Genomic DNA, 15,747 nt, shown 5'->3' with positions numbered 1-15,747 from the left:
TAATATAAAACAAACAAAACCTTTACCCTTTATTGCTCATGGCACTATCCCAACATGCTTTTAGTGTTCGCCCAAGGAAGAGCATTAACAAAATATTTTTAGAGACAGCTGCTACTATAATAATTACAAAACATTCATTAGCTTTAATACTCAAATTTTATATAGAGAATAAATTAATCATTATCAAAATGTTTTTAACCTGGTGGTGTTGGTCTAACAGTGGGTTTAGGTGGCTCTGGTCTCGATGATGGTCTAGCAGGCGGGTCATTTACCTAAAATGTATAAATTTTTATAAAAAATTGCATCACACCTGGAAGTAGATTGTAACTTCAGAACCCAGAGGTGTGTCAAGTTATACTGAAAAAAAAAAATAAAAAACACTCTTTCTCCACTGAAATTGTATGAACTTGAAAAGCACACTAAAGAACTAGTGACATACACATGACTGAAGTAATTCACCATGGGTTTAACAAACATGAAAGTAAATGACTGTCTATCAGTAACATCAACACGGACAAGAAAACAACTTCTACAGTCTTAGTATTATACTGTAAATGTTATTGAATGGAAGACAGAAAAAGTAGAAAAATGAGGAGTATCCACATCAAACCTGGTATGCTCATTATCTGCAGATTAACTTGATTAGGAATAGTTGAACAAACTTTTGTAAGCATTGCCTCAGATTTGATTATGCACTATTATAAAAACAAAGATATACTTTTTTGTTCTGGAGGATGCAAAGCAAAACCAGCAACATTCTTGTCCAGAAGAGCCTACCACGGCAATGCGTGAATGAATGTATTACTCACATGCAGTATCTGCAATGTGTTACGCCTTCAAGCATCCAATATAGAAGTTAAGAATGCCACATGAACATCAACATTACCACTGACTAGGAACAGTTGAGGAACAGAAAAAGCCTATGTGAAAAAGAGGTGCACAAACCCTTCTTTGTTCTCTTACAGCTTTTCCTGGATTATTTTTTTGCTCTTCGTTTTCATATACTTCAGTGAAAGATGCTAGAGTTTCATAAAGATCTTCTGCTTGAGCAGGAAAAGGCACATCACCAAGCAAGATGGCACTAGCACGAATATCCTGCCCATAAAACCTGATACAAAAGAAAATATGCCAGGTATTTGATCATCATTACATTTCAATGTCTAGATAAATTCATCTTGTGCAAATGTTCCCCATCCCTGGCCCTGCATTTCTCCTACTGATCATCTATTGAGAAATGACAGAAATAGTTCAGTGCTGTAAATTTGCAATGATAAGTAATTGTAGCAGACTTAAATGCCTTCCTACTACCTTATTTCAAAATATTATTCACCAGTAGTATTTTGTTCCTGGTCAGGTGGTATGCATCAGCTAGACCACTTGAAAGCCAATCACACAGCAAACTGAAGAAACACACACCACTTCTGCAAAACATTGTAACAGATTCCTTAATGATGCAGTAAAATTCCTTAATGAAAACACTGGAACCTCAATTTTACGAATGGAGATATCTAAAAGTTACTGACATGCTGTCATTAAAATCAGTGTTATTCTTTGCTGATATTAGCAGAACCAAAGTTTTCATAAACACAGAACATGTAACTTCAAGACACTCAGAGGTTCCTTTCCTTGGATTTTAAAATTAACAGGCTGCACAAAGGAAGCAGCATTCCGTAAGCTGGGTATTTTCTCAAACTCAGTGATGCTCTAAACCAGATTGTTTCGAGTAGCCTAAAAGAATATTTCTCATTATGCAGTAAATTCCTCAACACCCATCTTCTACAATATCGTGCTGGGTTTAGATGGCAAGGTTTTGGTAAGGGGTGGGACTGCAGGGGTGGCTTCTGTGAGAAGCTGCTAGAAGCTTCACCCATGTCCAATAGAGCCAATGCCAGCCGGCTCTAAGAAGGACCCGCCGCTGGCCAAGGCCGAGCCCATCAGTGACGGTGGTAGCGCCTCTGAGAGAACAAATTTAAGAAGATGAAAAAAGTTGCACAACAGCAACTGGGAGAGAGGAGTGAGAATATGTGAGAGAAACAGCCCTGCAGACCCCCAGGTCAGTGCAGAAGGAGGGGAGGAGGTGCTCCAGGCGCCGGAGCAGAGATTCCCCTGCAGCCCGTGGGGAAGACCATGGTGAGGCAGGCTGTCCCCCTGCAGCCCAGGGAGGTCCACGGGGGAGCAGATCTCCACCTGCAGCCCGGGGAGGACCCCACGCCGGAGCAGGGGGATGCCCGAAGGAGGCTGTGAACCCGTGGGAAGCCCGTGCTGGAGCAGGCTCCTGGCAGGACCTGTGGCCCTGTGGAGAGAGAAGCCCACGCTGAAGCAGGTTTGCTGGCAGGACTTGTGACCCCACGGGGGACCCATGCTGGAGCAGTCGGTGCCTGAAGGACTGCAGCCCTTGGAAGGGACCCACACTGGAGCAGTTCACGAAGGACCATCTCCCACAGGAGGGACCCCACGCTGGAGCAGGGGAAGAGTGTGAGGAGGAAGGAGCGGCAGAAACAACGTGTGATGAACTGACCTTAACCCCCATTCCTCGTCCCCTTGTGCTGCTTGCGGGGAGGAGGTAGAGAAGTTGGGAGGGAAGTTGAACCCAAGAAGATGGGAAGGGTGGGGTGAAGGTGGTTTTTTTAGACTTGTTCTTATTTCTCATTACCCTACTCTCTTTTTAACTGGCAATAAATTAAACTAATTTCCCCAAGTCCAGAGTTTTTCTGCCTGAGACAGTCATTGGTAAGTAATCTCCCTGCCTTTATCTCAACCCACAAGCTCGTTGTCATATTTTTTTCTCCTCCCATCCTGTTGAGGGGGGGGAATGAGAGAGCAGCTTGGTTGGCATCTGGTGGCTAGCCAAGGTCAACCCGCTACAGATATATAATCTCTAAATATTCAGCATCATCTCAATACCCATTGCAAGATGTCTAAATTGAAGAAACCTTTGCCCCTCAAGAAACTCTAAACTCAGCACAGTATGTTCTCACAAAAAACTTTTTCCAAATTGAATGCGTCCTAGTTCATTTTGTCACTATGCCTACACTGAATCTTCTAGATTTGAAGAGAACTTACTTGCGATTTGTTTCTTTCCTTTCAATTAAACAGGTTCCTTCCAGAGATACACCTGCAAACAGTCCTCGAGATTTGCAGTATGTATAGACAGCAGCAGAGCTTCTCAGGGCAACATCCCCTTCTAAGTTTCTAGAAGGAAAAAAGTTTTGGTTGACATTTTTCAATATGGCTTTGCAACATGAACAGCAATTGTCTTTTTATTTTAATCCTACCAAAAGTCAGCAAGAGTTTCACTTCCCTCTGTTTTTACAAACTCTATTGAATATATCCAAGTGGGTCAGACTTGAAATCCATTTTCAGTTCTTATTTCAGACAAGACCCAGTACAAAGTAATGAAGTTGTTTGATGAGGTTTCCTCTGAACCACAGAACAATGTTGCCTTATGTGAATGCTCCACATTCAGAAGTCTGAAAATCATTAACCCATGTTTTAATCACATTTTAAAACAATCTGATTATGTTTGTGGTGACTTGGAATTCCAATCAATATATCCAAATCCTCCTTGATTTTATGGTGCCCAAACCAGCACAAAATATTTCAAGTAAGGCCTTATCAGACCTCAATAAAATTGGAAGATTACAATTTTTGCCCTACATGGGATCACATAATATTTTAGGTTTGAAGATACCTCAGGCAGTCAGCTAGTCCAACCTCCTGCTCAAAATGGATACAACACCAAACTCAGATCAGGTTGCTCTGGGCTTTGTCTAGCCAGTTTTTGAAGACTTCCAAGGATATAGATTCCACACCACAGACACTCTGAGCAACCGGTGTCAGTGCTCAATTATACTCATGTTGAAAATTTTTTTCTCATATCCAGTCAAAACCTTCCTTGTTTCAATTTATAACTACCATCTCCCACTGTCTTGCCATGGACCTCAGTAAAGAACTGGGGTCTGTCTTCTTTGTGAACCCCTGTTGGGAATGCAGTCTGTCAGAAGACCTCAAGATCTTCTCTCCACCAGGTTAAATAAGCTGAGCTCCCCCAGCCTCATTGTTCACGTGCTACGTGTCCCTGGTCATCTTGGTAGCCGTTCACTGCGTGCACTCAAGTTTATAAACATCTTTCTTGTACTGCAGGACCGAAACTGGACACAATATTCTAGCCATAGCCTATGAAGTGCCAAGTAAAGGGGAACAATCGCTTCCCTTATCTACTGGTTACAGCTCTGTTGATGCACCCCCCCGCACTGTTCGCTGCCTTTTCTGTCAGGATGCACTGCTGGCTCAGCTTACTGTCCACCAGGACCCCGGCACCTTCTCAGTAGGGCAGCTACCCAGCCTGGCAGGCTCTGCCTACATAACTGCAGAGAGTTCATCCAACCAAGGGTGCAGAACTTAGCATTTGTCCTTGTTTAATTTCATGATTCTTGTTGGATCTTTCCTCTACACTGTCTAGGTCCATTGCTCTGAATGGTGGCCCTACCCTGAAGTATATTGGCTGCATCCCCTGATTTGGTGTCATCCACAAACTTGCATCTGTTCCTCCAGGTCACTGATAAAAATATCAAGCAGGAGAGGTCCCAGAAGAGTCTCCTGAGGAATTCCACAGAAACCTGGCTTCTGAGTACAACATGAATCATTTACCACTATTCTTCAAGCCTGATGATCTGGCTTTTCACCTATTTGCTAGTCTTCCCCACCCTGACACCTAGGCCACAATGTCCCAGCTTGGACACAGAGATGTCGCAGGACAGCATACTGAACGCCTTTGCAAGGCAGATGACATTCACTGCCCTCCCCTGATCCACAGATCTCTCTCATCTGTGGAATAGCTATCATCTTATGCTTTTATTTCATCAGAAAAGATGAAAAACCGTCAGTATAAACTTCATCATAAAAAAAAAAAAGGCATAAGGAGGCATACATCCCATGAGCAAAGTCTGAGGCAACTGGGCTTGGTAAGGCTGGAGAAGACTTAGGGGGAACCTAACAGCAGCCTTCAAGTATCTATGAAGAGGCAATCAAGAATATGAAGCCAGGCTCTTTATAGCAGTGTATGGTGGAAGGATAAAAAGCTATGGACATAAATTGAAACAAGAACAATTTTGACTGGATGTAAGGCAAAACTTTTCACCATGAGGGCAGTTGAACAGTAGAGCAGGTTGCCACAGAGACCTAAGCAGTCTCCATCTTTGGAGGTTTTCAAGACCCAACTGGAATAAAGGCCCAAGCAACCTGATCTGAAGTCATAACAGACCTTGCTTTGGGCAGGAAGTTGGAGTAGAGATCTTGTAAGGTCCCTTCCAAGTTAAATTATTCTGTGATTATATCATCCTTCAAAGTAAGCTGGCTTAACCACTTGAGGTTTAAAAGTAATTATTTGGTGTATTATTTATTTACTGCCAGGCAGATCTGGGGTGACAGAAAGCACCGACCCATAGGTTAATGAAAATAATAGTTCAGTCAGGCACAGTAGCACCTGTGCTCTTTATTGAGCCTAGCCAAGCAGTCTCCTGCAAAAAGAGAATAAACTTCAGAACACTTTCCTTCTACCAATAAATGCCTTTAACAGGAAAGAAAAAAAAGAAAAAAACCCCAAAGCAACAAGTGACTGAAAAGGCATAATGCTACAAGAAAAATATGGTCCAGTCAACACACAGGTTGCCCAGGTTGTTTTGTAACGTATTAAAAAAAGCCACGTCAGTGTTTATATATAGTTAGTTAAAAATTACATAAAGATAGTTAAAAAATTATCTTCCAAATTTAATTCTACCCCATATTAAAAGCTACCCCATATTAGTAAAGTATTTTACTCACCTCCCCAGAGGTCCAATTGCCACAGTAAGATTTCCTCCAAGTGTAAGATTCCCTCCTTTGGCAAAAGCTTCTACTGCTCTTTCATGATTCAATATTATCACTAAGTCTGAAACCTATAAAATATCAAATAAAAGTACTATGCTTTTTAAGAAGAAAGTTAGATCAGCACGGGAGAAGTGTCTTCCATTTTGCAGGAAAACAGGTGGGAGTGTCGAAGATATTCCCTTCTGCAAATGAAAACTAGCTCCAGATTTATCAAGGTTTTAATTCAAGTGAGAATCTCTCGTTCTCTCAGAGAATTATTTCCTTTCTTGTAAAGGATTCTTTTGAAACAGTTTTCGTAATGAAGTTGATTCTTTTTCTGGAAGGTATTTTGAAACTAAAAATCCTTTCACCTGCTTTTTAATCAAATTTGACTGATTTTTTTTTTTTTTTTTTCCAACTGCTGATATGGTCAGTATGTGACAAACAACAGCTGTAACAGAAACCCTATTTTAATTCAAAATTTCCTAAGTAACAAATTTTTATTTTCTATAGCTTTTGCAAACAATTGTGAAGGCGTTTTCCGACGTGAAGAGAGATCAGATTCAGAAAACCATTTTGATCCTTCCATAACTGAATTAATAACAGCAAGACAGAACTTTGTAAACAAAAATTACTGTCCAAAGAATAAACTCCAAAAAGGATACAGGTTTTCCTGTTATTGACAAAATTTTATTTTCTTGACAAAAAATTAGGAGTCTAATATATATACACATATAAAGTGTGGATACATTTATATTTTTATTTATTTATATATTAATATTTAATTTTTAAAAACTTGAATATATGAGATGTAGCCACTTTCTTCAAGAAACTAATAAACCAAATAACTGAAGAATTAATAAAGCATTTTTGAAAGATTCAAATGCACAATGGAAAAAAAAGAAAATCACTATTTTTTAGAAGACTTTATTTGCCTGGCTTGTGACACAGAATGGATGTATCAAAGAACTTCTACTACTTTTTAAGGTGATGCCTATTACCATCAGTACTGTAAAACTGTAACTCTCATCGACTGGAACAAATTTCAATAAAAATCTCCTACAACTCTCTTCCCAAAGTAGGTAGCATTTTAAAGAAGGAAAAAGTCTTTCAAACACAAGCATGATCCTATAAAGATTACTCTATCTTACCTGAAAGCTCAGTAAACACACTAGATGTATTAAAAAAACCCCAAAACACACTGCAGCAGTACCAGCCTGTTAAACAGAGTAGATTACACTTTTGTAGCTTACTGTGACGGATTATCTTTTTAACAGATAATCTTGACTACCCAAGGACTACTGTGCCTGATCTTTCATCTGAGGAACTTGACGGAAAGCCAGGTTCAGAAAAAACTTCCAACTTACCCCAAATTCCAAACAGTGACAGCAGGGAATACAAGAGGAAATACCAGATTATTTGCAAAACAAGGCTGGCCCAGAAGTATTACACACAGCATAAGAGAGGCCTTTGTTATTAGCCCCCTGGTAACCTCCACCCCATCCCAAACAAAAGATGGCTGACATGAGTAGTTTCTGAATCATCCAGGGATGGAGAGAGAATGTCTTTCAGGATGCTGCTACCTCCTCTTACCCATTAAGAGGATGAATCCACAGCTAAAGCTAAATGAATCCATAGTGAGAAAACCTTCAAGGAAAGCATTTAGATGAATTTTAAAATTGGTCTTTAATTTGAGGTACCAAGTTGTTCACTATGACTTCTGAAGGCTGTGATTTCCTTCTTCCACCCATAAGTACCGACTACAACTATGCCAACTATATAGTGTCTCCTACAGTAATAAAATTCAACCAATTTCTACAGGGTTTAAGTTTATATATGACTAAAAGAATGCTGAAATTGGACTCTGGGCTCCTAAGCTACTTAGGTATTTCTGAAAAGCATCTCTTCTCTAGAAGAATAAGATTGTGTTATAATAATGCCAGAAAGGAAACAGTATTTTGTAAGCTGACTAAAATTTCAAACGAAGGGCACAATATTGCTCAGAAAAAACACGCTCTCAGAAATAGCTCCTATTGAAATTATTTGAGTAAGTATCAATAGTAAATGGTTACATTATCTATAATATCAGATGATTAAAGAAAAAGTTTCATAGATTAATCAAAGCACGTGAAGAGTGTTTCATTGTCATAAAAGAAAAAAAAAAAACCAACACTGGACCTCAAACTCAATGTTTTGTAATGCATTTAGATCCTGTAGTTATGAAACCCAAAGAAAAATCCTTACAAAAATTAATAACTGTGTATTCACATCATTCTTTAAAAAGTGCACAGCAATAATGCCTGAGATCACACAGTGAACAATGAGGATACAATGAAATATTGATCCATTGCTCATTACGTGAGTGCTGGCTGACTGGCTGTCAGGACAGGGATAGCTGGTTAGTTGTAGAAGACGCACTGGGGGCTGGTGTGGACCACCCAGATCAGCTATGCACGGATTCTTCTGAAGAGCAGAACGCCCATAGCAAGAGATCTTGTTGGCAGCATACTGTTACTTTGATTTTCTTTGGGAATCAGCAGAATGAAGCTAAACCGAAAGAAAAGAGACGGACAGAACTGGAGGCTAGGGTAGGAAAGAGGAGGAATGATGGAAACAAACAAGGGTGAAGGAACTGTGAGGAAGAGGAGACGGGAAGCAGAAGCAGAGCGCTGTCAGGGCTCCGAATAACAGATTTCTCTGAACACATTGAGAGTCCCTTACTCAACCATTTCTGCTGTCTGAGAACTGGCTTGTTTTCTGTTGCATTCCTTCAGAGAAGGCACCATCAGTTTTGGTGCTCCCAAACTGAAAGGTGAAGTCAGTAATCACAAGTTAGTTTGAGTGGGAAATGCATGAAGTACCATAACATTAGCCAGGCTCCATTTTACTTCACCTTCAATTCCTTTCACTGTTTCTTGCCAGATGGAGTCCTTGGGCTCTTTAACAAAGCATTTGATACAGCATTAAGTATGGGTTACTTTTAACTAACTCCAATTGGCTTATATGTGAACACTGACAGGAAGCTTTCCGTAACTAAATTCCGAAAAATTCAGTCTGCTAGAAGTGAGAAATTGAGGAAATAGCTGTTATGGCACTTTTTTTCATTTAATCTCTCCAAGCAATTAGACCAATAGGATCAAACCCCTATTTTGTTTGTCTTGTATAAATGAATTTTATAATAGCTTTTTTACACAGAAAATTAGATTCTACTCTCTCACCAACATTTAGATCTTGTCAATGCATTTTAATTTCTTGCAAAAAAGTTACCAACAAGTATTTCAAATCCAAAATTATACCTCAATTCCAATTTCAAATCCACCACCAACGCCAGCAATTCCTATTGCAGAAGGAGCAGACCAGGCTGTCATGCAAAACAAGACAAGTTTACAGAATTTTTACCACATGTTACAATAAATACTCATTTTATTATTACAGTTAAAAAACGCTAACAAACTCTTTATTTAAAACCATGTTCAAAACCACTACAATGGAATCGCATAACTATACTGGTTTAACCCACAGGAAGGAATTTAAGAAATACAAACCCTTGTGATCTAAACAAATCTTTGTTACAAATTATTTATCATACAGTTGTCCATAATTGGATATAATTAATTCTTCCAATGAGTTTTAAACTATACGCTTTCATATTTCATCCTTTTCTACAAGCATTTACATCCAGTCAAAAGTAGGTACAAAGTTTTGAAAACAGCTTTCAAACCAAACATTGTCACCTACTGGCTTGACTCCTCACACATCTCACATTTTGTGCTATGAAAAGAAATAATGAAGAAAAAAATTTTTTTTTTCTTTTAATTCTTCCATGAAGTACAAAAGGAAAATATCCACTTACTTCCATTAGGAAGACGAGCTAATACAATTCCACTTCCGCCTCGAGCGGTCACCAAAAATCCAGCTTTTATAACGGACAAAACTGCAAGGCCTTTGGCTTTAGCTATTACATGAGCTGAAATGGCAAAATTATTTATTTAAGATCTTGTAAGAGAAGTTCCAAGAGAAGGGGAAAATAAAACTTCACATTTAACAATTTTGAACACATATGAGTCAAATAATCGAAGCAAAAGCTTGAAGAAAATAGCAAAAAAGCTGAACTGATAATGACACCTCCACTCCACAGTCAACCACAAAGCTAGTTACAGGTCACATTAGCCTGTGCCAATCTCTATACTGTCACAACTGCTTCACCTATCCCAGTTAGCTTGTACAGAATTAGTTTGCTTATTGCCACGAACATTGTGTGTGAGTACCCTTAGCAAGTTAAAGAGGTGGTGAATAGTTGATATCCACGTCTCTACAGATTTTTGGAGGACAGGAGTCTGAATTTAGATCAGAGTGACACACAGCAGCCTAATCGGCTTATATCATTAGGCAGTGTTTGTGGCAAATAAAGTGTCATCATCCTGCAAGTCTTATTACAGACCTTCTGGAACATAATAGTTATAAATTCAAAGCCCCAACCAGCAACACCAGATGAAGGAAGACACTAGGAGAAACACAGAATAACAATTGCAAAAATAAAGAGGACAGCAGCAAATAAGAGTGCTTAATCAGTATCAAAGGAGAAATGCACCCTGATCTCTTCCTTCAACTTATTTTCATGTAGCTAATTCTAATTAAACACAGATATTCAAGAACTAGAGCTACTATTCCAGGTTCTCCCTTAAGAACTGACATTCACAGGGTGAGCATGAGACAGTCCATCCACCCCAGAGGGAAGCTGCCTTGTGCAGATACCCTGTGGTTGCAAACATGCAAAAGAGCTCTCCCAGTAAGTAATGTCTGCCTAGGATACAAACTGAACCCCTTTACTTCCAAACCGTTTTCACAAAAGTTATGGCACCCCAGATCTTCATTCCTCTCTAAGTTATGGTCAGTGAAAACAGAGGGAATTGGTAAAGAGAGCATGACTGCAACACAGGGGAGTGTTGGAGGTTTTAGCTGAATCAAAACATTTTCTTTACTCACGAGGTATGATTTTATCAGGTCCATTTCTGGAAGTTATTTCTGTAAATTCCCGTAATATTTTAGCTGCCTTTTTAGCTTCTGACTTCAGGTTGGAAGGTATGGGGTTATTCACTGTAAAACATGAAAGAAATAAGAAATTATATCTATGGACAGTTCAGGATAGCTCATATAAAAATCAAACAGTGATTTGTATGGGAAAAGTGATTCTTTACAAATAAAGAGTAAACCAAACAAACCGGAAACAACAAATATAAGAAATTATCTTCTGCATCGAACCCACATTTTGTCTCTGATGGCTGTAACAGAAGACACCACTTAGGAAGAACACACAAGCCTGGTTCTTCTCCACAATCTGTTCGCCTTGTACTTCCTCAGAATCCACACTGGTAACAGCAAGGATGTTGGAGATACATCCTCAGTTATTCCTGTCACTATGTATTTATGGGCTTGTTGCATATGAATTTGTCTAATACCTTTTCAAACCTGCTGATACTCTTTGCCTCCAGAACTCCTGCAGCAGCAGTTCACTACCTGCTACTAAAATAGATCAAGTATTTCTTTAAAAGTAATCTACTAGTTACAGTGAATGCCTGCTAGTTCAAGTCGTATGAATTCTGGTGAACAACTACTGCATTCAACTTATCCACTACCTTCATGCTTTTATAAATAGCCAGAGCCCCCCAGCCTTCTCCACTTCTTCAGGAGTCCCAGCCTTCTTAGGCTCTCCTCAAGGTAATCGCTCCATCACTCTGATCACTCTAATTGCTCTTCTCTGTACCACCATCAAGTCTGCTGTCCTTCAAACCGGCAACTGTTGACCAATGAACACTAAAAGCATAACATTTCTTCAGGAGATTTCTCTTACAGAGCTAAATTTGCAGCATGTTCTGAAAGTGAACAAAATTCTGTTTCAGACCAAGAAATTTCCCTTAGAAATCTACTTCCTGTTGAAGGGCTTATCAATATTTTCTCTGCAATGCGATTCAACATACGCACCTCCGTAGATTTCAACTGAGGACAAAAGCAGGCATTAGGGATAGATTATGTTTGCTTTATAAAGGTGTAGACTACAGTAGCAAACACAAAAAATCTTGAAATTTACCCCCCAAATCCACGAGATCATAAATTCTACAGAATAGTGATGATTCCATTTAGATCTACCTGATCTGCTGTCATTAATCACTACTGAACAGAATCAAGTATCTTGTTAAGATTCTGCAACACTATACATACCACTTTATGTATGAATACTAATGTTTCACCTGTAGATTTGCAAAAAGAGGCCCTAGTGCAGATAGAAAGATATGAGTTAGTCTTAATTCTTACAGCTACTAAAACCCCTCAAAGCTATCACTTAAATTATTCTTGTTTTCCTGCCTGGATATATCAACACCTACCATTTCCAATCTTACCAGCAACAAATTGTCCCAGTAATACATGAATATGTTGTCAGGCCAAAGACGCATTCAGCCTCGCGTCTTGTCTCTGAAAAGAACTAATAACAGTATTTCCATAAAATTCCACTGTTCTTAAATTCACAAAAGCATAGAAAGGACCGTGCACGGAGAAACAACTTTCAGTCAAAAGTGGCCTAGTTTTTTAACTGGTGTTCCCTGAACATTCATTTACATCTTCACTCTGAACAACATTCCCACCCAAAAGCATGAAGGTGAGGACTAAATACATTTTGAGATTAAATCAATGAAGCTTGGAAAGCAATTGAGCTCAGACTAAGTGAAATGCCTAGTGGCAAGTCAGCCAAGTTTCTGTCCAGCCTCCATTGACTAGAATAAGAATTACATCTCTACTTTTCAAAGTTAAGTATATTCCTCTAGTACGTTCTCCAAGCGAGAAGGAAGATTCCCAGAAAAACAGAAATTTTGACAGCTGAGTCTCTGAACTATCTTCCCCATGTGAAAGCTTGTAGCCACATTTGGCTTTGGTGAAAATGCAGCAGGTATAACTTTGGAGAGTTTGAAGTGACAGCAGACATCATAAGGTTCTTCAGAAATATTGGCCTCTCTGGGAACAGAAGGAAATAGATGCATAGAATGCAACAGACTCTAAACCGCATTGCGGTAACAGAGAGAAGACATACTAATTCTCTCTCCTAATCATCTCTTCTGTTTTCAGAAAGTTAAGATGATGGCCAAGTCCCCATGTGTGAAAGGACAGGGAAAGGTGAAGCTCTAAACTCTTAAGAGCTCAGGACCTTCAGAAAAAGCTATTGGCATGTGCAATTTTCTCTGACTGTTATGGCACTAAAATTGTAAGCCAGCTTGCAGGAGTTTTGAACACAGGTTTCTTCCTTGGTTGACCAGGCTGGAACCTAGCTACACGGACAGAGCGCAAAGAGAGGCCAGTGTAGCCCAAACAAAACATTAACAGACAATTGCTTTTGGTAGATTAACAAACTTGGCTGGAGCAAATGTCTCCATTACTTCTGTTGTTTGTACTTGACATTGCATTTTCAAGGTCAAAGGGGAAACACTATGAGCATGTTGTAAGAGAAAAACAGGAAGATTTTTGCTTTTGTATGGAGATACATTGAGGCAGTCACAAAAAGCATATTGCATCACTGTTCTTCTGAAGAAGGCATGAATAATACACACTTTCAGATTGTATAACTTATAATTAATAATTAATATTGTAACACACAGTGCATGTCCATTTGCATAACCAGGTGAACACTTTTATATGTAAGATTTCACTTAAGATATTTTATAAGTCTAGAGACCTAGAAGTCTACAAACAGGAAGAGATGAGTGAAAAAAAAAAAAAAAAAAAAACAACCAAAAAACCCCCACCACTTTATAGTTTTCATACACATTTTCAGATTCAGAATTGCTTCAGAAAGATTCGATGGTTACCAGAAAACAGGGTGTGCATGTTTATGTGCACGTAGGAGTTACTATTTAATTGAAGACAATCCAAAGCTGAACTTCATGAGCCAGCAAAAGTAATACTGTTACTGCGTCACTGTCCCTTTAACTCTTAGTACATAATTGGTTTCAAAATCAGGTTTTGGTCACACCTTGGGGCAAGAGGGAAGATGTCAAAGTAACCCTTTTCAGTGGTTACTTTGAAAGTTTCACAAGATACCTAGGATGACTCCATGATTTTCCTACCTGGCTTATTTTTATCCTGGTGTTGCTATTTAGGAAGAAATTAGGAAGAAATTTTTTATGATGACGATGGTGTTTTTACAAACAGGTTGTCCACAGAGGTGATAGATGTCCCATCCCTGGAAACATTCAAGGTGAGGCTGTACAGAGCTCTGAGCAACCTGATCTAGTTGAAGATGTCCCTGGTCATTGCAGGGAGGTTGGACTAGATGACCTTTAAAGGTCCCTTCCAACCCAAACTATTCTATGGTTCTGTGATTCATCTGTACTATGATTCTAAACATATATTCCAAAAAGCAAACTTTGCACAGAAAAACAGCATTACTTGAGCAAACCAAAAATTACGTATTTCCAGTCCAGCCCCTCTAAAAGGGTAATTTTTGTGCCACATGGTGTGGGATTCCTTTATTACCAGGGAATAGGGGAGATGGAGAGAGATTACTCATCTAGCTGTACATTGCAACAATAAGCAGGAGAATAACCTAACTTCCCATCCTCAAAATAACAGCAGAAACTTCACTTTCTCCCTGTATTATTTGTTTCCTACCTCAACATTGCTTCTGCATTCTGCATCCCCTGGGTATCTGCAGGAATTCACACTTCCATTGTCCCTTGCTTTTTCCCTTCCTGCCACAGACTGAAGCAGTGGAGGATTTTTCTGGACTAAGAAACAGCAGGAGGATTTGACAACAACATTCTGCCAGTTACTGTGCATGGAGCCAGATTTGTGTGCTTTCAGAAGTGGACTAAGAAATGGGTGATATTTCTAAAGCACAGTAGAGATACAGAACGGGGCAGAGGGAATTAAAAAAGGAAGAGGTTAAACGCACTGCCAACTGAAGAGCTCAAAGCTACATCTTGTAGAGAAGGGTTGCAAGTTAAGATGACTTACATCCAGATTTTAATTTAGTCAGCAGCAGGTATGAAAATTAAAGTGACTTTAATTGGCAAGTGAACATGGCACAGAAAGGTTTTAGTAACAATGGACAGGATCAACAAGCCAACTGATCAAACACTTCCATTGCTGCAAACCAACACAGTTACTCGAAGTGGCTATCACATGATTCTTTCCATTGTGGCTCATTTTGAGTTCCTTTATTTAGTTCCATAATGTTACACAGATACTAAGGAACTGGGCAGGATGCCTACAGGGGTCTTGAGGAACTGATGACTTGTTTAAAAAAAACCCAAACAACAAGCCTACACCCTAACCTTAATTATATATAATATGATGCTTGATAACGCCTGGCTGGACTCCCATTCTGCTAAAATTGCTAGAGCCATGGCAAGGAAATCTAATAGTTTTATCACTGAGGAAAGGGGGAGGTTTGGCTCTCCCTCTTAGGCTATGCCACACTCAAGATTTTATTGACAGTATTCAATTAAACAGGGACACAGACAACGATCAACACTAAAAAGGCAAAGTTTAATGGTTAGCTATATAGCACGGGTGAGGCCTCACTCTTACTATTAAATTTTCGATCGGTTTTGTAAAACTTTGTCCAAAGGCAAAGAACATAATGCTTTTTCAGTAAAAAAACTAGTAAGTGGAAAATTGCACAAATATGTCAAAGACAATTCAAAACTAGTTATTTACTTTTTTTTTTTTAAAGAAAAAGACGTACATGGATGTTTGCACTATGAAATGGTGGTATCTGTCCCAAAATACGATACAAATAAAATGACTAAAAATTGTAGTGAAGGTTAGGGACAAAATCCTGTTTCTACTTATTTTAATCACTGTATAAACAGACAAAACCATAAGTGGGATTTCCGTGACATCAAAAAT

At 39.1% G+C, this 15,747-nt stretch overlaps 1 protein-coding gene across 1 annotated transcript in view; it reads right to left on the bottom strand.

The window, feature by feature from the left end:
- Positions 1-15,747, bottom strand: part of SH3YL1 (SH3 and SYLF domain containing 1) — a 52,637-nt gene that overhangs the window by 29,381 nt on the left and 7,509 nt on the right. Inside the window, exons 2-8 of the mRNA XM_030036844.1 lie at positions 10,834-10,944; positions 9,701-9,814; positions 9,144-9,208; positions 5,824-5,936; positions 3,064-3,192; positions 946-1,108; positions 200-272 (exon numbers count right to left, since the gene is read on the bottom strand). Of these exons, the coding sequence (XP_029892704.1) occupies positions 200-272; positions 946-1,108; positions 3,064-3,192; positions 5,824-5,936; positions 9,144-9,208; positions 9,701-9,814; positions 10,834-10,944 (768 nt within the window). The remainder of the gene's footprint in view (positions 1-199; positions 273-945; positions 1,109-3,063; positions 3,193-5,823; positions 5,937-9,143; positions 9,209-9,700; positions 9,815-10,833; positions 10,945-15,747) is intronic.

Source organism: Aquila chrysaetos, chromosome 15, assembly GCF_900496995.4.
Source record: "Aquila chrysaetos chrysaetos chromosome 15, bAquChr1.4, whole genome shotgun sequence".
NCBI classification, from domain to species: Eukaryota; Metazoa; Chordata; class Aves; order Accipitriformes; family Accipitridae; genus Aquila; species Aquila chrysaetos.
Note: the sequence above shows the minus strand (reverse complement) of the source record. Positions and strands in the feature narration are given on the sequence as shown.